At 39.9% G+C, this 27500-nt stretch overlaps 2 protein-coding genes across 2 annotated transcripts in view; both read left to right on the top strand.

Annotated features, from left to right (window-relative positions):
• LOC135204630 (osteoclast-stimulating factor 1-like) overlaps positions 1–27500 on the top strand; it is a 258090-nt gene that overhangs the window by 167823 nt on the left and 62767 nt on the right. The gene's annotated exons all lie outside the window — the stretch shown is intronic.
• LOC135204851 (uncharacterized) lies at positions 8689–15856 on the top strand (the record flags this gene model as incomplete). The annotated part of the gene is given in 5 exon segments (XM_064235059.1): positions 8689–8706; positions 11943–12609; positions 12733–12822; positions 12948–13142; positions 13558–15856. Coding segments are annotated over 4 exon segments (1464 nt in total). The 3' UTR covers positions 14077–15856.

Genomic DNA, 27500 nt, shown 5'->3' on the forward strand with positions numbered 1-27500 from the left:
CTGGGACAATCAGGAACCATGGTATGGGGGAATCATATATGGCGCCATTCCAGACGTTCATGTAAATTGTAAGCGAATATAGAAAGGGAATCACCAGCACATCAGCGGTGTCTGCTCTGACACGATGTGGCTGCGAGTTTATAGGCTGAACTACAATATCACTGAAAAATCTGGTATATATGCCCGCCTTGGTCTAGCCCTTTAATACTTGTCCCTGAAGGTAGGTTTACACCTACGCACTTTTGTGTTGTGGGCTGTTACGGTGTGGGACCGCAAGAAACCGCCACAAAATTGATGTGGTGGGGAGAAAAAATGACTGTTATTGGGCGGCGTGGCGTGGACCCATGCGGTGGGTTATGGGCACGTCACGGCGTGTTCCTGTGGTGTCTAGCGGAGTGTTAAGGAGTTGGCGCGGTTTTATGGTTGTTGTTGCTATGACAGGGCACACGCTCTTGCGGGCTTTGTTACTCCGCGTAGCGGTGTGTTGCGGTGTTGTTGTGGAGTGCACGCACATCCGCGCGAGACACGACGTGCAACGGTGCATGATTGTTGCACGTGCACCGTGCCACACCATGCCAGATATGAACTTTGGGTATATATAGAGGCCTGCCAAGCACATCCTTCATTCCACGCCCAACCAGCATGCAATATGGACCTCAACAGCCTCTCACTCCAGGAGACCCAGAGATTTTTGGTGACTGTTCTGTGTCTCTGTGCAGTCCAGGTCATCGACGGGTTGAGAAGACGCACTACAGTGCCACAGCCACCTGCACCACGCAGAAAGAATGGCAGGGCAGGGCGGATTTGGGCTCGGGAATGGCTGACACGGCGGCAACTACATGGGGACTACGACCAGCTCCTACAAGAACTGAACAAGGAGGACCGCAAAGGACACAAGAACTTTCTATGCACCTACCCTGAATTGTTCGGGGAGATAGTAGAAAGGCTGACGCCCCTGTTGAAGAAGAAGGACACGAAGAAGCGGCTTGCACAAGAGGGGGGACTCAAGTTGGCGGTCACTCTCCGCCACCTGGCAAGTGGGAACGACTATACAAGCCTGCAATACAGCTTCAGTCTCCCAGAGTTCCATATGCCGATTGAACCCATTAGTCTGCCAAGCCATTATCGACACATACAAACCAGAAGTGATGAAGTGCCCCAAGACACCAGAAAAATGGAATGATGTAGCAAAAACGATTCGCCTCCAAGTGGAACTACTTCAATTGTGTGGGAGCCCTGGATGGGAAGCTCGTCGCGATCAAGAAACCCAAAGGTGGAGGATCACTGTATTTCAATTACAAGAGGTTTCACAGCATTGTTCTCATGGCCCTCTCCAATGCAAAGTACAGGATCCTGTTCGTCGACATCGGTGCAGAAGGAGGTGCTGGGGATGGAGCAACCTAGCAGAAGTGCAACCTGGCCAGGGCCATCACAAACAACCGAGCAGGACTCCCACAAGACAGAAATCTGCCCAACGACTCGAACCCATCCCCTTCCACATAGTCGCCTATGATGCCTTTACTCTCAATCCGTGGTTGATGAAGCCCTACTCCCACCAATCACAAGATCCCACCGAACAAATATACAGCTACAGATTATCTCGTGCTCGTCGTGTGACGGAAAACGCATTCGGCCTGCTGCAGATGAGATGGCGAGTCTTCTGGACGACGATGCAACAGGATGTACAGGTGTGCAAGAAGATACTTTGTGGCCGGCACTGTGTCGAATGCACAACCTGGCACTGCAACGCTACCCACTTGCTGGCACCGACGTCAACTATGAGGACCAACACCATAACGTCGTAATAGGTACTTGGAGGGAGGAGTCGCTGAACCTCATGGAACGACTCATGGCAAGAAGGGGACCAAACTACACACGTCGAGCAAAGGCCGTCAGAGATTACCTGGCCCAGTACTACTCATCGGCAGGTGGAGTGGAATGGCAAGAGCGAATGGTGTTTGCTCGAGGACGACCAGCTACTGACGAGTAGAGGACCCAAAGACCTCTGTAATAAAACATAATCAAACAAATGTACATAATTGTAAATAAAGATCATGATGTATTTCTCATTGTTTTATACTCCCAAACTTTTGTATTGTCCTAATAACAATATTAATATAATAAATAATATTGGAATGATGATTGGTTCAGATAAAAAATTATGTTGGAAAATAATTAACTGAACGTTATAATAATATAATTCATGATAATGAGACAAATGAGAAGCAAATGATAGACATAACAAAAATACTTATACTAAACAAACATGAAAAGCATAGAATATAAGAAAATGAACATAAAAAGCATAGAAAGTAAGAAAATAAACATGAAAAGCATAGAATATCAGAAAATAAACATGAAAAGCATAGAATATAAGAAAATTAACATAAAAAGCAAAGCAAGTAAGAAAATAAACATGAAAAGCATAGAATATCAGAAAATAAACATGAAAAGCATAGAATATCAGAAAATAAACATGAAAAGCATAGAATATAAGAAAATGAACATTAAAGCAAAGAAAGTAAGAAAATATACATGAAAAGCATAGAATATCAGAAAATAAACATGAAAAGCATAGAATATAAGAAAATGAACATAAAAAGCAAAGAAAGTAAGAAAATGGACATGAAAAGCATAGAATATCAGAAAATAAACATGAAAAGCATAGAATATAAGAAAATGAACATAAAAAGCAAAGAAAGTAAGAAAATATACATGAAAAGCATAGAATATCAGAAAATAAACATGAAAAGCATAGAATATAAGAAAATGAACATGAAAGCAAAGAAAGTAAGAAAATATACATGAAAAGCATAGAATATCAGAAAATAAACATGTAAAGCATAGAATATAAGAAAATGAACATAAAAAGCAAAGAAAGTAAGAAAATAAACATGAAAAGCATAGAATATCAGAAAATGAACATAAAAAGCATAGAATATAAGAAACTGAAATTGGGACTTGGTTTTTACCATAACATGTTCAACTGCAAATATCATATATTATCAACTGGGGCCAATCTGTCTTTAGTATCTTACTGATTTTTCATTGTTCCCCTGTTAATAACTATGACCAGTCAATGTTAATTACTGTTCCATTATCATATTTGTATGTGTTCATGTTCATTTGATCATGTTCTCAATATGATATTATTGTTCTTTACCTTGTATGTTATTATATCATTTGATGGCCATATTTATTTCATGTTACATTTCATAGTTCAAGTTTCTGATTGTATTTATTTCATATTATATATCATTTTTCATGTAAGATTTCCTGTTACATTTTCTTCATGTTATTATTTTTATGGCCATGCTCTTTCATTACAATTGCATAGTTCAAGTTATTTTCCGAGTTCTATTCATTTCATATTTCACATATATTTCATTTTATATTTCCTGTTATACTTCTTCATGTTATTATTCTTTATGGCCATGCTTTTTCTTATTCAATCTCATTTTACCCAGTCATATCATATATATTCTTATGACATAAATTAAGCATCAGTAAGAAAAATGTAAATGCAAGTCACTCTTTCAACATATTTATTACAAAAAGAAAAATTAATACTTATAAAAGTTACAAAAAATAATTGAATATTACGAAAATCACTAAAATACAATTTATTCTTTATACATATTTAACATCATCACTCCAAGATTCGGGGTCAGTGTCCTCCTCATCACCTGGGGAGATGGTCAAGTCGTAGGTGGGTGGATCCTCTGCGGCAGAAGGTTTCGGTGTCGAAATACTGGCGCCAGGGGTAGGGGGCCGCAAGTCTGCCAAGAGACTGTTGACCAACGGCGACAGCGCAGAAGTGGAAGGTCGAGGAGAGAAGTTCAGTGGTGCCGAACGTCCACTGGGGAAGAATGACGGTGTGCCTATACCCTTGGCGCCTGTGTCGAGTACACCTGATGAGATACTGCTGTTGCGGCTGAGGGTGCTGTTGAAGGTGCGGATCATAAAAAAAACACAGATTGGGGTTGAGACGCGAACCACTGTGTGGAGATGCCAAACCGGGTTGCACGCAGAAGGTGTCGAAGGTGTCGAAGTTCCACGTTCGTCTGAGTCTCTTTATCAACTTCGTGGGAGACCTACCTATGGGAAACAATCCCCACGAGCCATGGCCTCATTCGTTATGGCATCCTCTTCCTCGGGACCCTCCAAACTATGACACAGCCTGATGACTTGCTCGAAGAACGGCTTCTGGTATCGTCGAGGCACGTACTCCAAGCGCTGCGTCAAGTACTGCACAAACGGTGATGTCACAATGCATGCTGTCCTGCACTTGTGGCATCAGTGTGTCTATGCTCGTCATATAGTCTGGGATAGTTGAGTCTGCAGACCTTCTGTAGAGTCAACTGACCAGATAGCTGTCGGTCCTCGGGCAAGTTCGTCGGTCTCTTCTGCTTCAGCTGCCTCCTCCACTGGATCGAAGCAGCTGATAGGCCCGACGTGTCGGTAGAGGAATCGTCTGCATCGGTTCTGTGCGACGATACAGGTGAGAACCGATCGCTGGCTACTGTGGGTTCGTGGGCGATGTGTCCTCCCAGGAATGCCCACATGGTCATCACCTCCTCCTCCCGTGGTGTCCTGTTGCGTGCAGCCGACCCGCTCTTGTATTCCCCTCTTCTCGATTGTGCCGAAGTCCGTACGGGGAGCCTCGAAGAACTTCCGAACTTTCTGGAAGCTGCAATTGATGAAATTCGCTGCCAGTTCACGCCAGAGTTCCTCCTTCCTCCTCGGATTCGACCATCGCCTGTCCCGCTTGTTGTACAAGGTAGGGGGTGCCTTGATGAATTCCAGGATGACCTCCATTGTACTCTGGCGTGAACGGGTAGTCTTGAATGTCCTTCTTGCTGGGGCGGTATTGTTTCTTCGGCTGCAAGACGATACCATTCAGGCCTGCGATGTCCTGGGGTTCGACAACGGATACGGTTGGCTCAACGTTCAGCTCTTCCTCGTGTTCAGACGTCTCCGACCATTGTGAAGGCTTAATATCCTGGGTGTTCTGGGTGTCCTGGGACTGCTGGGTAGGCCTGGGAGTGGTCGTCCGTAGAGGCGTCATGTCCCGTGGCTGGGTAAACGTCCTTGGGTAGTAAACGTCATTGGGTAGACGTCCCTGGATAAGCGTCCGTGGGTGAGCGTCCCTGGGTGAACATCGATGGGCGAGAGTGGGCTGGTTTTGAGCGCCATTGGGGCAGACGTGGCTGGGTGAGCGTCGCTGGGTCCGGGAGAGGCTGGGTCACAGAGTGGCTGGTCAGCAGGCAGTCAACAGCGAGAATGATGCCCCCAGTGGTTCCAGTCAGGCCCCCTTTTATCTCCTCCCCAGAATGCGCGCCAACCTTCCATCCAATTGACCTAGGGAGACACAGTAACACGCCTCACGCCCTGCAACATGTGCGTGCCATGCATTAATTGTGTATGACGGCGCCATAAGGGCACCGCACGGCGCCGTGACATCACGCCATAACACTCCCTTGTGGCACGTGGTGCGGTGTGGCACGGCACTGTGCGGGTTTTTACCTCTTTTGTTGCGGCGCCGTGCCACATCGCTTACAGCTTCGTGCGACTTCATCAACCCGCCAGACGCCACACAGAAATTTTAAATGATTCCAAATCCGGGCGGCGTCGTGCGGGTTTAACGGTCTTTGCCTGGCCCCGCCAGCGAGGTGGCGTGCTTCTGGTGCGTTCATAGTGCGGTTTCTTGCGGTCCCACGCCGTAACAGCCCGCACTACAAAAGTGCGTGGGTGTAAACCAGTCTTGACGTTCTGCAGATATCTGACAATATATACGTTGCTAGATCTTTGAATCTAACGGGTATAGGTTCGTCAAACATCTGATAACATATGTGGCATCGATGACTTATAAGACAGGCAGAGATTCAGGTGCTGTACTTTCAACTTTTCCTTCCATTTTGCGCAGAAGTGCATAGATTCGCAGTGTAACCTCTACTATTTTTTCCCCTTTTCATTGTTCACCAAATATCCTTTTACAGCATTTTGGCGCCTCCAGACCCGGAGCAGCTTTGTAAAATTCTCGACATAATCTGCAAATGGATTCAAGGTGGTGTCCATAGTCAAGTTGAGCACTTTATTGGTCTAGGGATATATTCCACCTTGCGTACAAGGCATGATTGTGATGATCAATTTAAGAAAAAAAAGGGCAATAATCACAATAATGATTATTCATAGCAATACAGGCATATATATGATAAAAGGGGCTATGACCTTTTTTTTTAGGGGCATAGGAAAGAAACTCAAACTTCATACAAGCAGCTAAAATGGAATTTAATTAGATTGTAATAACCGGTTATACAGAAAAGAAGTTGATTGTTGAAATCTACGCTAAATTTCAGCCTACAGAAACAATCGTGTGTCAAACCTTACTAGACAGCCAAGTTAATGGACCTGGCTCCTGCTTGAGAGAGAGAAAAGAGAGAGAGAGTAATATATATATATATATATATATATATATATATATATATATATATATATATATATATATATACAATGTGGTAGAAAGGAAGCATTTAATGAGTATGTATAGGTACATCTGCTGAGCCTAGACTCATCTTTGGCATCGATGTGTGGATGTTGTGTGTGCAAATGAAAGAAAGTAAAAGTTTAGCTTAAGTTGTGGTTAACTGTTTCTATCCCAGGGGTTACTGTGTGTATATACGTGTGTGTGTGTGTGTGTGTTTGATCATCATTCAAACCTGTATACCAGGATGCATTCTATGACCCCTGGGGTGGATGGGGGGGGGGGGGGGGTTGATGTATACAGGGTTTCTGCTTCGTAGCATTCTACTAAACTGCCTCCAGCAACTCTCTCTCTCTCTCTCTCTCTCTCTCTCTCTCTCTCTCTCTCTCTCTCTCTCTCTGTGTGTGTGTGTGTGGAATAATGATGAAGAAGGAGAAGGAGGAAAAATAAAAGCAAAACATAAATTTCTTTTCCTGTTCCATCTCTGAACAACAGACGGAAATTGGCGACATTCATCCATCTGTCGCACCAAACAGCTTTGGGTGCAATTAAATTGTCCCGACCCTATTTTGACCCCTTAAGAGGGGATGGGGGTGGGGGGGCCGGGGTATATAGGCGGAGGAGGGACATTTCCGTCACCGCCCCGTATGCAAATGAAAACCCCCAAAAGAGCAGAGGAGAATGCGGGAATAATAAACACAATAAAACCTGACGTAGCAACTTGGTCTAAGAGAGGCTCCGCCTCCATACTTTTTTTTTTTGTTTTTTTTTTTTTTTTTTTCAAGGACTCCTCTGACCTGCAACATCTCTCTCACCTAACCATCCTCCTCGCCATTCCTTCACAGCCTGACGGAAGATCGAGTAATACACACAGGATCCTACGGCCGCTTATAAAGGATATTTCTCCCCTTAAACAGGGAGGTAGGTGGATGAAAATGGCTGCTAGACTCTGTAGATCTCAAAAATATCGGTCTAGTGATTGTTCGCTATTACAAGCGTTCGTGTTTGTTGTGAGCTTCGTTCGTTTCTATAGATGTTGTTCGGCTGTTGTTTCGGCGGTGTTGTTGATGTGACTACGAATAACGGAAATGAATTATTTTGGTGGGGGAAATGTGATCTGCATGTTAATGATGGTATATACCTATATAGTACCATGTTCCGGGCCACCCTCCATTCACACTTTTAAAACTGACATATCAACCGGAATGATGCCCTAAGATCATGATTACCAGAGTTAATAACTACACGAGTTAATAAATTAATAGTTAATAGCGAAAAGGCAGTAGCTGTGTGTGTATATATAATTTTTTTCTGGTGAAAGGGATGGCGCAAGATTACGTAATTAGCGTGGCCGCTGGCAACACCTGCGAGCGGTGTTGATGTCTCTCTGGGCACACAATTCCTGGAGAGAGATTTCCCACGTTTTTCCGGGCATAAATAAGCTTTTTATTCTATTAATCAACGTGCAGATGTTGCAAGGGCGTTGCATGCAACCCAAAGCACTTTATAACGATGAGATATGACGAAATAATGCATCAGAATGGCTGATATTTCCGATAAATATAGCCAGGTTAGGTCTAGGGATACTGTGATGTTGCTGCTGCGTAGGATAAGAGAGGGTATAACCTTTAAAGGGACTATGACTTTGCCAATCGTAAGAATGTCGATGGATATTCCTTATATAAACCGTGAAAATATTAACAAATATTATTATTAACCAATATTATAAGTATTTCAGGTACTTAAGGGATTTATAAACGAACAGGCAACGGATTAAATGGAGAAATATATTTAGTATTCAGGGTGAATGTGGAGGTCTGTAGTCAACCTGATTAGTAATATAGCGAACATCTCTCCACCTCTCCCCATCCCTACCCACCACCCCCTTCCCTAACCTCCCCCGAGGGACTCCATCCCGCGAACCGTGGCTTCGTTGCGCGAAAATAGCACCGGGGGCGGAAGTGCATGCTGGTAAAAACGAGCACCCATGTGCATTGTTGTGTAGAGGAGATGAAACAGGCCACAGTGTTCGTATCGCTGCCGGTAAATAAAGGAATAAAACGAGTGATGGAATAAACGAAGCCACCACGCACACAATCGGACACCTGTCACGTGGTTTTTGTTTACAAAATGTCCGTAGTGGCTCTTGTCTGTCTGTGGCTTGCCTTGGTTTTGAAATTTTTCCCCACCCCCCCGGAGGACCATACTTTGACATTTTCTGAGTGGGTTACGACATTATTTTGATAGTTTAAAGGCTCTCAGACCATTATTATTATTATTATTATTATTATTATTATTATTATTATTATTATTATTATTATTATTATTATTATTATTATATTATTATTATTATTATTATTATTATTATTATTAAACCAAACAAAAAACTTCTTTCAGTTTTCTTCTGAAGATTGAAAAAGAAACCCACAAATTCAATTTGTAACTTGTTTACTTCTATGTATTTACATTTAGTTTTACTCCACACTCGAGTATTTTCGGGGGCCCTTCTGTGGCCCATTCTCAAGAGATGTTGGGATGTTTAGCCTGGGTCAAGGCCCACCGCAGGCTAACATCCGAACATCTCTTGAGAATGGGCCACAGAAGGGCCTGAAAATACTCGAGGTGTGGAGTAAAAACTAAATGGTAAATACATAGAAGTAAACAAGTTACAAATTGAATTTGTGGGTTTCTTTTTCAATTATTATTATTATTATTATAATCTTGGACATAGGCCTAATTTTATCAAGCACTACTTTAGGGTTTTTGATGCAATTAAGATCTAATTTTGAATATCAGGAATTACTAATTAACCCAAAACAAATTGAAATGAGTTACATATAAATTATTCACTCTAATTTAGTTTTTTTTTCTTTTTTTACACATCTGAACAGGTGTGTGTGAACACATTTGAAATGTGTTCACTTTTTTTCTATGTGTATTACGTGCGTTTTCAAAATAAGTCTTATATGTTGGTTCACTATAATTTAATGCTTTGGACACACTAAGAAGTATTCTGAATTCTATTCTTGCTTTTCCTGGGAAGCAGTATAGCTCAATTCGTGTGTGTGTGTGTGTGTGTGTGTGTGTGTACGTAGCGTGGAGTTTTTACAAATTACATGCCACCTTTACTAAAATATATTGAATGATTTTGAAAAACACATGTGAAACTTACATAGGCCTACGTATGTCATCACGTCTAACTCTGATTACTAAGTTTAACTCGCTTATCAAACAGATAAAGTCATCTGTCCCCGTGAAGATGGCTTGTGAAGCTCTTGAATCAACCCAGAATAAGATCATTCGTGATTATTAGCCTTATATTTCATAATAAACTAACCACAGTTTGGTCAAGTTACCAAGATTTGAGACTGACATAGGACTAGGTCTAGCAACCTCATCCCCGGTAAGTTTGCGAACAAGAGGTTTTAGTATGAATACACAAGTATAAATATGCATTAAAGTGCTCAGTACGTGCAGTATGAGGAAGAATATATATTGATTAACGTAAAAAAAAACAGAAAAAACAGAAAAACAGAAGAGTAAACAGTTACGATCAAGCACACATGCACAGCAAAAACAGGACGACCTTTAAGACACTCCGATCTTCCTGTCTAGCCGCGCTTCATGCTCTTACACGGGATCTGCCTCCAAAATTGACGAATTCTCATGTTCATTTAGACCGGGGGTTCCCAAATTGGGGTACATTACCCCAATGGGGGTAATTTCGCATTTGATGGGGGTAATGACAATTTTTATTTTGACAGGTGCTGTAATATATTTCGTAGCAAACTGGATTTTTGTGACTCAAGATTGAAAACTGGTAGAATAGCTGCATTTCCTTAGTTAGAATTATTGGAAGATAAAGATTCTATACGCTTGGGTCATATGGGGAGTATAACGAGTGCGCATTTAAATAGCCTGTGTCTGAGGATGGAAGAATATTTCCCTGAAATTAACCCAGTATGCTTGGATTCAGAATCCATGCACATGTAACACTGAACATCTGCCAGATAAACCAACTGACTCGCAGAACAGATACTTGAAATAAAAGCAAGCAACATCATACAAACGGAATTCAACTCCATGAAATTATCTTCATTTTGGATGAGCCGTAACATAGATTTTCCCGCTGGCAGTTAAAGTGCTTTTATCATTTGGTTCAACTTATATTGTGAGGCCGGCTTTTCAGCCCTTTTGACCATCTGAAGCAAAGAGAGATATAGATTGAACCCAGAAAATGACACCAGATGTGCCCTTACGAAACTATCTCCTCGCATTACTGAAATTATCTCAAACCGGTGTCATTTTTCAAACTAATGAAGATTTTTTTTAAGTACATATATAGTATATCATTTTTTCCACTTATTTTCAACTGAAGGTGTGATTATTTACATGAAATTATTTGATTTATTTCCAGCAGAAGTATTTATTGATTTATTTGTCATTTTCCACCCTGATGAACATTATTTCAATTATATATTCTCTCCATTCATTTTCAACCTTATTATATGTATGCATTTTATTTTTTTTTTTTTTTTTTCCAACAGAAGTATTAGTACTTCTTGATAGGTTCAACCAACTAAAAGAGTTTGTTTTACATTAATCATGTACAAAATAATAGATATGGTGGGGGGGGGGGGGTTGTTAACGAGCTTGTTGCTAGAAAAAAAAAAAAGTCCAGGATTTTGGAAGAAGTGGGGTAATGACCAAAAGTAATTGGGAACCGCTGATTTAGACGGTAAAAAAGTAAACTTTATTTTTTCCAATCAGGTATCATAAAGTGGCCTTTAACTCAATGATGTATTCTCCTCTCAGGTCTTGTATAGGCCTAGTGGTACTCTTTATATACACAGGCTACAAACCATTACAGACGCATAACAGACTATAAATATAAATCCAAGATGGCTCCAAAGGGAAATCACCCTGCAAAAAGAGAGAGAGAGAGAGAGAGAGAGAGAGAGAGAGAGAGAGAGAGAGAGAGAGAGAGAGAGAGAGAGAGAGAAATGAATAAATATGAGGCCACAGGAAATAAAATCTCTAACTTGAAATTCATGAGACGTCAGCCGAGAGCTGGAATGAATTCGCTCTTCAATATTTGGAGGTCAGAAGACTTCTCTACGACTGCACTGGGCGAGCTATATTCCACGTTTTAGTTGTAGCCATGATAAAATTCATAGAAAACATGGTATAGTACTAAACCTGGTGCTAGGAAAACAGCTACATCAGGTGGAGAAGAAGAAGAGTAGTACTACAGATGTTTGTTGTTTAGGTACATTTTATGTAACATTATGAACTCACTTTAACATCTGCGCCACAAGTCAATATTTGAAAGTTAGCACAATAAACTTGACTGATTTCATGCTTATCAAGGAGGAGAGTGTGAGAGTTTTACACTGAAATGGGAGACCGTTAATAATGTTGATAAGTCGATTTCATTCTGTATTTTCTTGGTGTCCAGGAACATCATGGCCTCCCAGGACTGTCAGGTGTGCCTGGAGCGTTTCAACAACGTGGGGAGGAGGCCGAGATGCCTCAGCTGTGGCCATACCCTCTGCAATTCATGCCTGACAGACATCCTAGGCCGAGGCAAGCTTCTGTGTCCCTTCTGCCGCTTACCCCACAACGGGACGGTCCAGTCGGCGGACGACGTCCCCATTAACTACACCGTCGTCAGTCTCCTGGAGGACCCGGCGTTTTCCCTGGCCACGCAGAGGGATCAAGCTCTCCTTGTGGAGCTGAAGCGCGAGGCGAGCGAGCTGAACACGGAGCACCTGGTGACCCTCAACTGCCACCTGACGCGGCTGCGCGACTTCCAGCAGAAGCTGAGTCACCAGAGGGTCATCCACCAGAACCAGCTCCAGGCTCTGCAGACCCTCGTCGGGAGACACGAGTCCCTCCTGGAAGCCATGGTCTCCGCTTCCGACGAAGCGGCAGCCAGGATAGAAGAGGGAGAGGGGACGCGGACAACCCTAGAGAGCGCGCAAGATCAGGTGAACTCTGCGTCGTCTCTCTTGGAAGTTGCGCAGGTGCATCAGGAGCACGGCGGGCGTAGCGTCATGGTGCAAGAGTGGGTCGCAAAGGCTCAGAACGTCTTGGGTTCTCAGGCGCTCAGCAGAGCGAAGGAGGTAATTTATTCTAGGACTAAGCATTTCAGTATTTCTGTCTTTAGCATTCTGACAGCTAAATAGATCAGATTTCCTGACAGAACAGAAGCTTCATGGAATAAACTTCTCTTTGTCTTTCTCTAGATCGAGATAGTCACATGCTCTGCGTTAGAGGCTGCTGTGGAAAGGAACACTGCTGGTGCTGCAGCTAATTTTTCTCCACGTAAAGGAAGGGTAAGATATTCCCCATTGGCATTTTGACTTTGCAAAATGTATTTACTCAGAACTACTTAAATGAACAAAATAGTTCATCTTGGCAAGTGTGTCGACTATTAATCTAGCGTGTTTATCTCTTGCAGCACAGTGACTTTGATGATATTCCAAAGTTCTTGTCAGAAATACTGAAGGCAGCTTCTCTCGTGGGCAGCGATGTGTGGGCAGTACACAACGAGGAAGGAAGGAGCCGCTGTGCCAGAGTCACACTGCTTGACGGATACCTCCTACTGCATTCACTCCGTGAGGGAACGCCACCTGTCTACACACACAAAGTTGAAGTACGTAGTTTGTTTGGGTGTTTCACCTTGTTAAGCAACTTCTTTTAGGGCAATAGCATGACATAACCACTGTACTACCTGTCAGAACAGAATACCTGTGGTACCTCAAGTTCTCTGCAGACACAAAAACATGAATCCTACAGGTTGTATACCATGATCCTGCCACATAAACATAGGATATCAATGCAAATCAAAAATTTTTAAAATGAGTCACCAATGACTTACTTGCAAATACACAATCACATACTCTGTCCTTATTTCCAAGGGCTAATCGTGACTGAGAAGTCTTTATAGGAGATTAAGCTAGCGCTCTGACCATCCATATTTTGTTGACAGATCTTGCCTCTTAATTAACGTAGTAATATGTTTGAGGTGGTTGAATTACCAAAGGAATAACCGCCTGCTCTCCTTCCAGTACCTAGACGTGAGGAACATGGTGGACAGAACTTGCATGCGAACATTCTTGGAGTTCTCTTGGAATGGCCAGGTTCAGGGAAGGTTAGTCATAAAACTGGTCAACTTGGCTCCGAGGACCCGCCAGTTCTTCTACCTGTGCTCGGGGGAGCGGGGTCCCTCGTACGCAAACACCCGCCTCTTGGAAGTGGAAAACAGAGGCAGGCCAGGGGAGCGCATCTGGGGCGGAGATTACGAAATGGACAACGGAACTGGTGGCGCACCACTTCCAGGCCTGACCATGGGAGACCTCACCGCCCAGAGCGTGACTGCCGGACTCGTCGCCGGGTTCTGCTACTCGAACGACCACAAGCCGGCCCACTTCACGATCTACAGCTACGACCACCCAATAGAGTATGAAGAGTGTCCGATAGGCCAGGTCGAGCTCGGTCTCGACGTGGCGTGCAGTGCGGCTAAACTCACCAACATTCAAGATGCTGTCGTCAGCGACTGTGGCATCGTGCTTCCGCTGCATGTTTAGACTTCTGCCACTTCTGTTTCTGAAATAACTATACTTCTGACTTTTTTTTTTTTTTTTTTTTTTTTTTTTACTCTTGAGAATGCATAATCTCTCAGACCCACCGAGGTTCCTTATCTGAAACAAATAGCTACCACGTGTCACTGGAAGTCGTAAGCACTGTGATTTTCTCTCCCAGTGGGTGAACTGGAATACCAATCTGACACTAGTTTACTGTTCAAATCACTACCTCTCTTTCACTGATCAAAAGGCAGGACTAGGAATGGATCAGTTAGAAGTGCCAAAATTTATTGTATATACATAGTATATTTATCACAGATAGGTCCTGGAGAGGAGAATTAAAGCATATTCAGGCTACAGTTTACATAAAGATGTGCAGTGTACATAGTCTTCACATATCAAAATGTAAATATACTTCCGCTTCCTTTTAAAATGCACCACCATATTGTATAGAGTTAACCTTTGGCACCTTGCAATAATCTGTGATTTTGTATATAAGTATAGTAGTCTATTTAAGCGGGAAATAGTCTTGTCTGGCATTTCCCCTGGGGTTAGGAGAGGTTGTTTGGTAAGTGAATTTTGTGCTGCAAATGCTTTCAAGACTTTTCGAGGTGGATGAATGTATGGAAAAATTTCTGCTACCTTGAGCACAGTAGGGTATTCCAGTGTTCTGGTAAACCTTAGGCATTTAGTTTTCTTATTTTTGTATGGCAAGCTTAGCTTCCCTTTATAATTTTCCATAAAATATTACATTTCTGTACAATATATGACTGCTCTGACATTTGCTGTCATCAAACGGCTCACCAAGACTGCTTCTACCAGTATTATAGATATAGAACAGAGAGACAAGTTTTGTGCTGGATATCAATTTTTGCAATTTACAGGAACAATCCATTTCTGTCTCTCTTGCTCTCTGCAAAGTCTGTTGAAAATCAGTGCCTCTCAATTATACTTAGCGGTGCTTTATCATTCCAAGACTAGTGTATCCATATCGTTAAGAGTGACAGCTACGTATCATACTTGTACAGTTTTGATTCTACGGGCATTCTGTAGTGTCTTGACTTCGTCCGTGCAAAGCAACTAGAGGTTCTGATAGCGGCATACGGTTTCCAAACAAGTGAATTGAAAGATTTAGCAGTTGTTAACAAGTTGAAAACAAGCAGGGAAGAATCCTGATGTCTGATTGTGGCTCAGCAAGTTAAGAACAAGATTGTGGTTTAAAAGGTTCAGAACAAGATGAGTGAGGTGGTTAACGGTGGATTAGCTAGTCAAAACAAGAATAAGATTCAGAGGGTCAGATTTTGGTGTCTTGTAGTCAAATTGTTGATGTTTTAAAAGGAATTTCAGTGACCTGTATTTACATCCAGGTTATTGGTAAAGTTTGACTCTGAATTATCAACCTCAACCTCTTTTGCAAAAATATTCCAGGAGCCGAATCGAGAGGCTCGTCTTGAGGGTGTGTTTTGTCTCAAGTAGAAATGTGGATGTTATTGACATGATTACAATTTTGTACTAAACAGTGACCAGAAGGGTGCCACCCTTTCTTTTTGCAGTGCATTGCACCCACGGACTAACTCCTCCGATTGGCAACGAGGAAGTTAGACCACCTGTATGTGTGACATTTTATATCTTTGGGAAAAGACCGGGTGTCAACTGCTGATCTAGATTTAGTCTAAATGATTTTATATTTATTGAAAGTCTATATTGTTAAATGTCCTCACAGCTGAAACGTATTTGTTATTCTTCATCAGCATTACGATAATAAAATTATATCAGTTCTAGATTTTGTGCTTTTCTTATACAATGCTCAAGTTTTTCGATCAAGTCCATTGCTGTTTCAAAATCGCAATTAGCGCCAGTATGTGGAGTGTCACCTTTCCTGAACTCCAATTCTGACATTAACCTCTAAATGGCACCCGTTACCTGAGAAAGTCTCCAAAAAATCGTCTGCAACGTTCATCTTCCAGCATTTCACTTTGCAGAATGTGGATGACTTAAAATGGGGCCTAATAATGCCTGTTTGTCCAAATGTAATTTCTAGGCTAGAACACCAATATTAGGATGGAAGTACAAATCCTTCACTAACTACATACATTCAAACTCACGATGTGAAACTCACAGCACCCGAAGGTTATCCAAAATGTGCCTGAGGTACCTCTAGACTGAAGCAGTTACGACACACGGGAGTAGCTCTGGCTGGTGATCTAAAATGTCTCTGTCACGATGATCTAATGGCATATCCCTACCACTCAAACCATGTGGATGACTCTCGATGACTTCTTAATACTTTCCAGTACTGTGTGTCCTACAGATGGTTGTTTGTTTGGTATTGATTTGAATGTGACTTAAGCCAGCACAAACCCTTGCTCAAATCTGACCTGCACTAAGTAATGACAAGGCGTTTCAGTGAGTAAGAGGTTTAGTGCGGATGTCTGGAACTGATATTACCAGTTGTGGCAAATCATTCTGTAATACTGGTCAATACATGGATAGAGGACTCATCTATACATATTGCCCAACATAGAAGGATTATATCTACTTTAGTTGTAAAATGGTTCACCTTTTGGGACAATTTAAAAACGTAAAAAGTTAAGTTTACCTTAGTTTAACCACACCACTGTGCTGAGTAACAGCTCTCCTAGGGCTGGCCCGAAGGGTTAGATTTTTTTTTACGCAGCTAGGAACCAATTGATCAATCAGCAACGGGACCTACAGCTTATTGTGGGATCTGAACCACATTATATCGAGAAATGAATTTCTAATCACCAAAAATAAACTCCACAGATTCCACACTTGCAGCAGGGGGGAGCAAACTCGGTCTACCAGATTAGTAGTCGAGTACGTAACCGACTCGTCCAGTGAGGAACTAGTGCGACTGAATTACGTAGTTCAGTGAGACAATCTAGCACCTTTTCAAAGGATTTGTTCTTTAGAAAGTCTTGAAAACAGGAGCCAAGTAGGTTGAAGAATTTAGGCAGCTACAGAGCTATGGAGTCTTGGAAAGGATGGTGTGAAAATACACTTGTCACACTGCTATGTTTAAGGATTCTGGTTTGGCCATGGGTGCACCACTCCTTGAGCTTAGCCTGCCCTGCCTAGCTCTGCACATTTTGCCAAATCATCTCTGTCCTCAGAACTTCTCTTGATTGTTGTAACTGGAATTGTGGGGTAAATATTCTTGAACAGATGGGAACACATTTTTAAAAACTTAATTTTCTTGTTCTGGGTGAATTTTACAGCACCTGGATTTTGTTCAAAGAAATGATAGATTCAACGCTAACTAGATTTTGCTCTATACTTTCCAAGCTACGCACTGCATGGGGCATCCAGCTAGTATATATGTGGATAGCGCGTTCCCATTTCATCGGGCCCTGAACCCTAATTACTAGCCCACTCATGAATCTAACAGGGATTAATTTTTGGCCAGTGCCCTCTTTACAAACACAAAACACTGACATTTAGGTTAGGTTATCAAACTCGTTTGATAAACAACGGCGTTTTTGCAAGATCTTTTGACTCAACATCCTTTACTTAGCAGACGAACTGCTAAGTAAAGGACGTTGGGTCGAAAGATCTTGCAGAAACGCCGTTGTCGTTGTTTATCTTTCCTTCGTGGCTTATACCTTTATGGATATATCACTTTCCAAACTTTCGTGATTAATTTATGGATTTATCACGTTCCAAACTTTCGTGATTCAGTTACATCTAAGACAATTTATCGAATTAAATAAGGGATTCTAACCTTTCTCTGGCACTGAAACATTCCTAGCATAAATTACCTTGATATGTAAGGTAGAGATAGAACCAGTCCAGTTGGTACAAGCAAAATATGAGGAGATGAGTCTTATGGTTTCCAAGACATTGAGAAATGAGTTGAATAATCTCTAGCTGATGCAACCAACTGAAGAATTTCTTGGAAGTACAAGTAAGGTTCAAGTCCAAACGTGTTTGTGTATCTTTCCTTTGGGAAACCACATATTTCCTGCCATGAAACCCATGCGCAGTAAGCAGATGTGACAGGACTCCTACATGTATAGGGCTGATGCCTTAGTATAATAAGGCGCCCTGTGAGGTTATTTAGACCTGCGATAATTGTACGCTAAGGTCGGGTTGTTATGACTCTCCATACTCATTGGAGTGTCTTGGATTTCGATGATAACTTACGAAGTCAGTATCTTCTTTGGTTATGACGACGGAGATGTTTCAACTCATGATGACAGTTTCTAAGTTCATTCAGTATCTTCTTTCTGATGTGAGGTTTCTAGTAGAAAACACAGAGTACAAAAATATCTCTATTCTCTGAGACTACATGATGGGACTACCGTTTGCAAAACAAATGAATGACCACTGATGACGGCAACTAGACACTGACTGATTACAACACGTCATCTTAGCCTACTTTATCATTTCTGGTCTGATCACATTCCTGCAAGCAAACTGGTCGACCTCTTGGGTCACTGGTTTTAATTAATCATAGTTTTAGTTTTTTTAGTATATAATAACATTCCCATATATTATATTATGTAGCACTTACATAAATGCTCGGTCGGCTACAAAACCAAGCACTGAATATCACTCAAGCCTGACTTGCATTTGACTTATAGGAGTGTGATACAGACACTATGGTGAATATATGATATATAGAAAATACTTATAAGTCAAAAAAAATTCATGGTGTACAAATACAGATTCATGTAATAAGATATGAGACATAGGTACATATGATAATATTCGTAAATAATAATGATCACGTGATATATAATGATACAGTTTTTCACTTCAACTCATTAAGATACATGTGCTACAGAAAATACTAATGCACTCCTGATAATTGCATAACATAAAGATTAACATGATAAAAATCATATATGATAAGTGATAAAAATCATATATGAAGTGATAAAAAGCATATATAACTGATTATAAGGTATTTATTGATTGATATATTAAGTGATTTATTACTTGATATTATATGTAATGATATAGTAACTGATACATTATAGGCTACCTGATTTATTTATACATATATATATTGATTCATATAATATGATCAATATATGTGCACTTAATACAACTGATTAACATAAATGACTAATCTAAGTGATTAATCTAGGTGCACTTTAAACAGATTCCTAGTGCGTACATGCACAGATATAATATTGATTCTGTTATTACTGATACTTTAGCTATGATAGTTATATAGATATTGATCCTTTGCTGATACTTCATATATGGAATACATAACCAAGGATATACCACTACACATTTAACTAGCGTTTCGAACAACTTTTCGCCCATTACACAGTTCTAGACAACACCTATAGCCAAATGAAATGGCCAATTCCAAATGGTTAAAAACAAGGGGAAATTGCCTGGGCAGGGTCCGACGTTCTACTTTGCACCCATACTTGTTCTCTGCATCCTATGCCATATGAATACATTCGCGATGAATAAAATCATCCCCAGCATGAGTCCTGCGCCAGCAAACGTAGAGTTGAATATCCTCCTTGGTCGTAATTTTCGGAAGTATGTCCCTTTGTAGTCAATTCCGACAGCCGCTGGACCATTCTGCATTAAAAACGAGATTAACAACGGTGGGATACGGGTGTCGGTCCAAGTAGTCCACGAAATAGGCTTGTTCACTTATGATGGTGCTTATTCCCTTCACATTGTAGGCGGTTGTTACTTCACTGCAGTCGTCCGCAGCGACAAACGGGTTTTGGAGTTGTAGACGATCTGTCTGGGCATGCGATGTGAAACTCTCGTACTGCAAGGTACTGTAACCAGGTTCCGTTAATCAGCCTGTAAGTGAAATTATACTTGTCACAAGGGCAAAGTAAATTCAGACAACATCCAAATATGGGAGGGAGAAAGCCGTTAAGGACTAGACTTAACCCACATGAATTCGCTGATATTTTATGGAATTCAAAAGAGTCAGCTGTACAGACTTTTTTATTCATGGCATTATAACAATGAGTGAACCTATCCAGGTCTCTGATGACCGTAAAAATGTCCATATTAACAGATATCAATACGAATCCCAAGGAAAATTTGATATTACTGGTAGTAAGTTACTAGACAAAGAAGTGGGAAATGGAGCTATTTGTAAGATTGCCAGGCAACATATGAGTCAAAGAGAATATTAATCATGATTCTGTAATTCTCTACACTTACTGAAATTAAGCTGTGATAAAATCCGATCCTATGTGCCCTAACAAAAGGTTCATATTCAATTTTCTCGCGCGCATCCTCTGAGGTTAATTTTTAGGCAGGAGATGCTACGAAGAACCCACTAATTTCTATATAAACATTGGGTTTTTCAAGAAAAATGTGACATTTCCCATGAATGTGATCTACTTGAATTGTAATATGCTAATGTTGCGAGTAAACTTTTTCATATCCATGACCTGATACTTCTAAATGTCCGTTTACCAATGTCATAAGCTGATTTATTGACTAATTGTCTATGAGGTTCAGAAAAAATTAATTCATTTTGATGTTATAGAAATTCTATTTGCTTATTTTGTTCATTGATTTTAAAACTATTGCGATTCCTTAACTAAGCTTGCATTGATCACGGATAAGAATAGGTTACGGCTATGTATGTCACCATGACCTATGAAAACACATGTGAAGTTCATGAGCTAAGCATTCCTCCTCCAGCAACTTGTTTGTAAGCACAAGACAACACACAACTACAGATGAAGCCTGTGCAAGCAGATTATTGGGGTTAAAGGGAACAGTGATGATTCAGCTACAAGCACTAGGTAGGAGGCTGCGCTCAAGCCAGCTTTAAGAGTTACGTTACTCGTTGTAATAAATACGACTTTAGTACTTTCAAATGATAGCCAATGTATAATCGGATATTTTTGTTTTAAATACTCCACCCACACGAGAAGAATGTCTGAAAAAAAACAGTACCAAAATTGAACAATATAATATTAGTTTCATGTTGGAAACCTGCAAGATTGTAAAATATATGTATTTACTTATGTTAAATTAGATATTCCTTATTCAAACTAATGAAAAAGGTTTCCATACAAAATTTATTTTTTATATATTATTTACCCTGTAAGATTCATGTAGGATTATTCACATAGATATACATTTTCACTTCTAGACTTCCTGACTTTAACATCTCTCTCTCTCTCTCATTGACTACGAATATAAACCACCAGGACAGACAATATGCCAGTAGGTTTTGATATGTGTTTGAACTTTTAGCTTATTTGTCGTTAATATCCCTAGAATACTGAATGGACTACTAAACTAAAGCGTTAAGTTAGAGATCAAATCTTTACGCATATATATTTGGATATTTTATAAACACTTACTGCATATGGTTACATTTTGCTTATTGATTTTATCGTGATTTCTTTTTATTATAATTTGTAACCCTTCAACTTCTTATGGAGTATATTATATCGACTCCACTTGTATCCATACTTTTTTTTTATATTTGATAAATTAATGGTTGGTCTCTGTAGCGCTAGCTCTAGTTTATGCGAATGTACTTCTAAGGTATCAGAAAAGATTACAAGACCAACCATATAGGCATGTAGGGTATCCCCTAAAAATCTCCAAACACTATGTTAATCATTCTGGTGAATGTAATTGGGGCGCAACGTAAGCCGGAGGCATACGTAAAAATTGATAAAGTTCCCTGAGTGAGCTGAAAGCGGTGTATGAGGTACACTCACATAGCTAATGGTATCTGGTGAAAGCCTTTAAGTAAGTCCAAGCTGGTGAAAAAAAATTATTCTGACCTAACAAAGATAAGATATCGTCGGTACATGGCACTGGAAAACAATCGGGAATCGTTTCCTCGTTTAAGCGACAGAAATCTACGCCGATACGCCAAGTCCGATCTTTTTTGGCATGACGTTTAAGGGAAAAATTATATGGGCTATTTGATTTCCTAATGTCTCCTATTACTAAAATTTTTTCAACTTCGTCATTTATCTCTATTTTGAAATTTCATTGGGAGTCTATACGAAGATACGTATATAGCTTTATGTTTGTCCTTAGACCGTATTTTGTGTTCAATGACATCCGATTCCCCCAGAGATCACTTGCTAGTGGAGAAACATCCTGGTATTCAGATAAAAGATCAACAAATTTCTGCTGAATCACCTCTGCTTGAATGACTTTACAGATATTACTTTAGATAGAGTATAAGAGGGATTCATCCACAACTGGTCGGGCGTGATTAAATTTAGCAACAGTAAAAAATGCGATATTTATAACTTCCATATACAAGATATATAGTATAGGTTTTGTGGATCACTAGATTGGTATTAGGATGGTTACGGACTTCAATATTAACTTGTTGCTGTGAGTCAACCGTGTAGAGTGCTTTGTTCGCGGAAATCCGTTATATTTCAGTGTCGGGAAGGGATTAAAATTTTCAGATCCCAGCAAAGTCTTTTTACACGCACTAAGGCATTCGAGGGTGCATGCGTCTCGAGATTTTGCGTGCAAACTGCGACTGCGGGTGTGGGAGAATTCTGTTGGGTTGCTTGAACAATGTCACGATTTATGAGACAAGTGATTGGTTCCTCTATATAAGTTATTATTTGATTAACTGTCTCTTTTTGTCCAAAACGGATTTTAATGTGTTAGAAGGTTTATAGAATTTTCCTTTGATAAACACGCCTTATTTGGCAGGAGGTAAGATAATGTTTTGTATACCCATAGATGGATATCTCACAATTACACTATATACAGATCAATGTGTTTTTATAACTATAGAGGTATCTGTTAGCGTGCGCTTATCCGCCCTGTACTGAAACTAAGTTACGCTATGACAATTAACTCATTATTGCCAATTACTGAACCATACTCTGGACTTCTCAGTAGGGAAGTTCGAACAATACAGGATATTATGTGGACTAAAGGAATGAAAACAATGGCGGATATTCTAATTTTATGGCACGTACAGTCGGGCTTAATCCACCACTACTTATAATAACTTATTGTATTAAAATTACGAGAACCTGCTCTGATTACTTGATATGGTCGTGTGATTCATAGGAAAATTCCTTTTTTAATTCAAAAAGGTATTGGCATCCCCCCTTCACTAGAGTTGCTTATTTGAAATGTGCTCTGCTTGCAACACTCGGCAGATTTGACTGACCCTGACCGTTTTACTAGATGACACAGTAACCAAGTTTGCTGAAGCACGATTTGTTTGTTTCTGATTTTTAGGGCTACTGTTTACCTGTTTCTTTTTATAATAATTAGGATTCTTCTCTTTATTATCATCGGTAATGTATTGTGTGTTTTTAGCATTATGTTGCTGTTGGTTACATATAAAGCAACGAACATAAGAATGACTTGTAACTATTATGAATTGAGCGATTACTATTAAGACAAGTTATCTCTACTGCGTTATTATTAAACTATATGTACTTGCGTGGTTTACTTTCATCTTTGCTAAAATTTGAAATAGTGAGGGATCCAGGTCAGCGCATGTAGACATATTTTGTTAATTTGTTTATATGAATGTTAAGTATGTTAACCTAATGAAAGTTTTTTACAGACATGTTATTCCTTGCAATCCAGCCGTATTTTTTTTTTTTAAGTTGAGTCATGGAGATTCAATTTTTTAAGCATAACTAAAAAAACTCAAGGCTAAAACTGCCATCGGGACCTTGCAAAGGGACCTTTATTGTCCTGACCCGAAATAGTGTTACCTCTAATTTATCCAGATTTGTACGGGGTGTTCCACTTGTTTTTGTGTGTTTTTGTTGTTATCACTACGGTGCCTAACGACCCTATCCATGCATATGATTTGTTACATACAGAATTAACCCTTAAACGAACTGAATGGACGTATTAAACGTCGAGTCAAAATGTCTCCCGTATGCCGAATGGACGTACCATACGTCGACTCAAAAAAGTTTTTTTAAAAATTCGCGGAAAAATACTTATAGGCCTACCAGCCAAAAACTTTTGAATCACGCGCCTTGGGGATGCTGGGAGTTCACGGATCAAGGCGTTGTTTTTTGTTTTTTTACAATCGTTACGCAGGCGCGCAAGCGCGAATTTCTTTCTTATCGCACTAAAAAGTATCAGTGACACATCTCAAAAATTATTTTGTCACTTTGACATAAATTTTGCACCGTTTTAAATTATCCGTTACATGAAGTATTATATATGAAAATGTGCGCAATTTTATTTAGAATACAACAAAAAATACGCATGATTGTAGCTTTATCATTTTTGAAATATTTTCCATATAAAAAAGGATAAGTGACAAATTTTCAACCTTTGGTCAATTTTGACTCTACCGAAATGTCGAAAAACGCAATTGTAAGCTAAAACTCTTATATTTTTAGTAATATTCAATCATTTACTTAATTTTGTAACAAATTGGAAGTCTGTAGCACAATATTTTGATTTATGGTGAATTTATGAAAAAAATAAACATTTTCCTTAAGTGTCACCGGCGGTGGTAACTTCTGAAAAAAAATCATACGTGCGATTGTGGTAATGTTTGCACCATTTAAAGGTTAGCCGTTACATAAAGTTTTAGTTTTATATGAAAATGTGCGCAATTTCATGTAGATTACAACGAAAAATAATTGAAGGCTGTAGCTTTTCTCATTTTCGAAATATTTGCATATAAATCACGATAACGCAAGTTTTAAGCTAAAAACTCTATATTTTAGTAATATTCAATCATTACCTTCATTTTGCAACAAATTGGAAGTCTCTAGCACAATATTTCGATTTATGGTGAATTTATGGAAAAAAATTTCCTTCCTCTGTGCGCGGATTCTCCGCCATAAATCTCTGAATTGCGTACATCGCATTCTCGGAAAATTTGCTCCGTTTCAATTTAGGCATTTCATAGAGTTTTATATATGAAAATGTGCGCAATTTCATGTAGAATAAAAGGAAAAATATTTGAAGGTTGTAGCTTTTCTAATTTCCGAAATAATTGCATATAAAAAAAAATTTATAAAAAAAATTTTGACATTTGGTCAACTTTAACTCGTCCGAAATGGTCGAAAACTGCAATGTAAGCTAAAAATCTTACAGTATCGTAATATTCCATCATTTAACTTCATCTTGAAACAAATTTGAAGTCTCTATAACAATATTTTTTTAGATTTATGGTGAATTAAAAAAAAAAATATTTGTTTACGTCCGCGCGTTACGAATTCATGCATCATTTTGTGATATATTTTCTCTGTGTTGCTTTTATCGTTTTACAATGTGTTATATACCAAAAAGATCGCAATTTAGTTTACATTACAACGAAAAAAAAGTAACTTGTTACCTTTAACCGTTTTGCGCACAGCGCGATTTGAATACAATTATATATGAAATTTCGTTTTTGCGCTATCATATATCGCATTATTTATATATGATAATGATAATTTTTATCATTTCTGATGGTTGCATACTAAACTTCAGGCAATGACAAAAAATGAGCCAAAAATAAACTCTTAATCTTCAAAACTAAGCGCGCTGTGATTTTTGAAAAAATTATTTTTTCCGCTTCCGCGCTCACTCCAAACCGGCCCCGGCATTCGGGAGAAGTTTGATTTTTACCGCTTCGGCGTTTAAGGGTTAATAATCACCCAAAATTATAAAATGAATACAGTATATGATATGATATTTCAGGGGAACTTCTGGGAAACAGAAACTCAAAGATAAAAACTCGCAGTAGCGAAGTCCCAATGATGTAGATAATTTCTGTAAAAAGTTAAGATTAAGAATGTCTCGTAACTTCAGCCTCAGGAACAACGAAAATTCGACCTGCAAAGGAAACACTCAAAGTTACTCCAATGAATAAAAAAAGGATTGTACTTAGCTTGATTTTGTGGGAAGTCACGGTGTTTCGATAACGACACACTGCCTTGGTGCCCCTTCTCTGTTTAGCGGATGACCCTGGTTTTGAGCGTTGTTTGTTTGTTGAATGATTCGTTTCTCTTGCTGGTCTTAAAGATCTTGCTGTTTAGGTGACATCACGGCGTTTGGCTTCGATGTCGCTTTTCCGCAGTGACCTGAATTCTCAGTTCGCGTTCTGCTCGTTCGGTGTTTGTTTGTTGAATGATTCGTTTCCTTGAAGATCCGATGCTGCAGATCCGGTTTGTTTCTTGAAGTGCTGGAAACGCTCAATAAATGGTGATGCCTTCTTGAATGATTCTAATGAGAGATATCTCTTACGGTTAGGACAAAGCTTGCGTTGCCGTAGGAAGCAGACACGTCAGGTTTGTTTCTTGAAGGTATGCACTGCTGAAGACCCTCACTAAACGATGACACTAAGTTGCTTGAAGAATCTCTTGCTTTCCCCATTGTTGACTTCTGATATGATACATTATTCGTTATTCTGGTTATACTTCGGAAGACGTTGTAGAGTACGCTGAAGGCTGCCATCAATATATAGGGCTGATGCATTAGTATAATAAGGCGCCCTGTGAGGTTATTTAGACCTGCGATAATTGTACGCTAAGGTCGGGTTGTTATGACTCTCCATACTCATTGGAGTGTCTTGGATTTCGATGATAACTTACGAAGTCAGTATCTTCTTTGGTTATGACGACGGAGATGTTTCTACTCATGATGATAGTTTCTAAGTTCATTCAGTATCTTCTTTCTGATGTGAGGTTTCTAGTAGAAAACACAGAGTACAAAAATATCTTCTAATGATGATGGCTGATTGAATTCTGACTTACAATCTGGTTTACAAATCATAAAGGAAGCAGACAGTAGCTCGAACATACACACAGATGACATAGATTACAAGTCACGTAGGCCGTTTGAGTTATAGGTCACTGTGGTTGTCTCAAGCAGGAAGCTTGGACTACCGTTTGCAAAACAAATGAATGACCACAGATGACGGCAACTAGACACTGACTGATTACAACACGTTATCTTAGCCTACTTTATCATATCTGGTCTGATCACATTCCTGCAAGCAAACTGGTTGACACCTAATTGGAGGGTCAGGTTTTAACTGGTTTTTTTAATTAATCATAGTTTTAGTTTTTTATATATGGAATAACATTCCATATATTATATTACGTAGCACTTACACATGCATGCAAAACCAGAAGACACTAGACTAAGTACTAAGGATGCGGAGCATCAGAAGGTTTGAAGAGACTATTGGAATGAAATGGAACATAGAGTTTAGGCCAAGGGCAAGCGCTGTGACCTACGAGGTCATTCAGCGCTGGAAAGGAAATGGAGAGTAGGTTAGGTTCGAAAGGTGTTACGGGAGTAAAACCTCAAAGCAGTTGCACTGTGAAAAAGTTATCAGGAGAGGGGTGGATAAAGATAATATGAATGAAGGTACAGTAAAAGGAATGAAAGGGGTTAAGGCTTCGTGCTTGCAAAGCCTCAAAATCATATTCATTCCTAGCTAATCACTATAGTAGATTCACATCAACCGTGCATCTGATGTCTAGGCC

Source organism: Macrobrachium nipponense, chromosome 47, assembly GCF_015104395.2.
Source record: "Macrobrachium nipponense isolate FS-2020 chromosome 47, ASM1510439v2, whole genome shotgun sequence".
Classification (NCBI taxonomy): Eukaryota; Metazoa; Arthropoda; class Malacostraca; order Decapoda; family Palaemonidae; genus Macrobrachium; species Macrobrachium nipponense.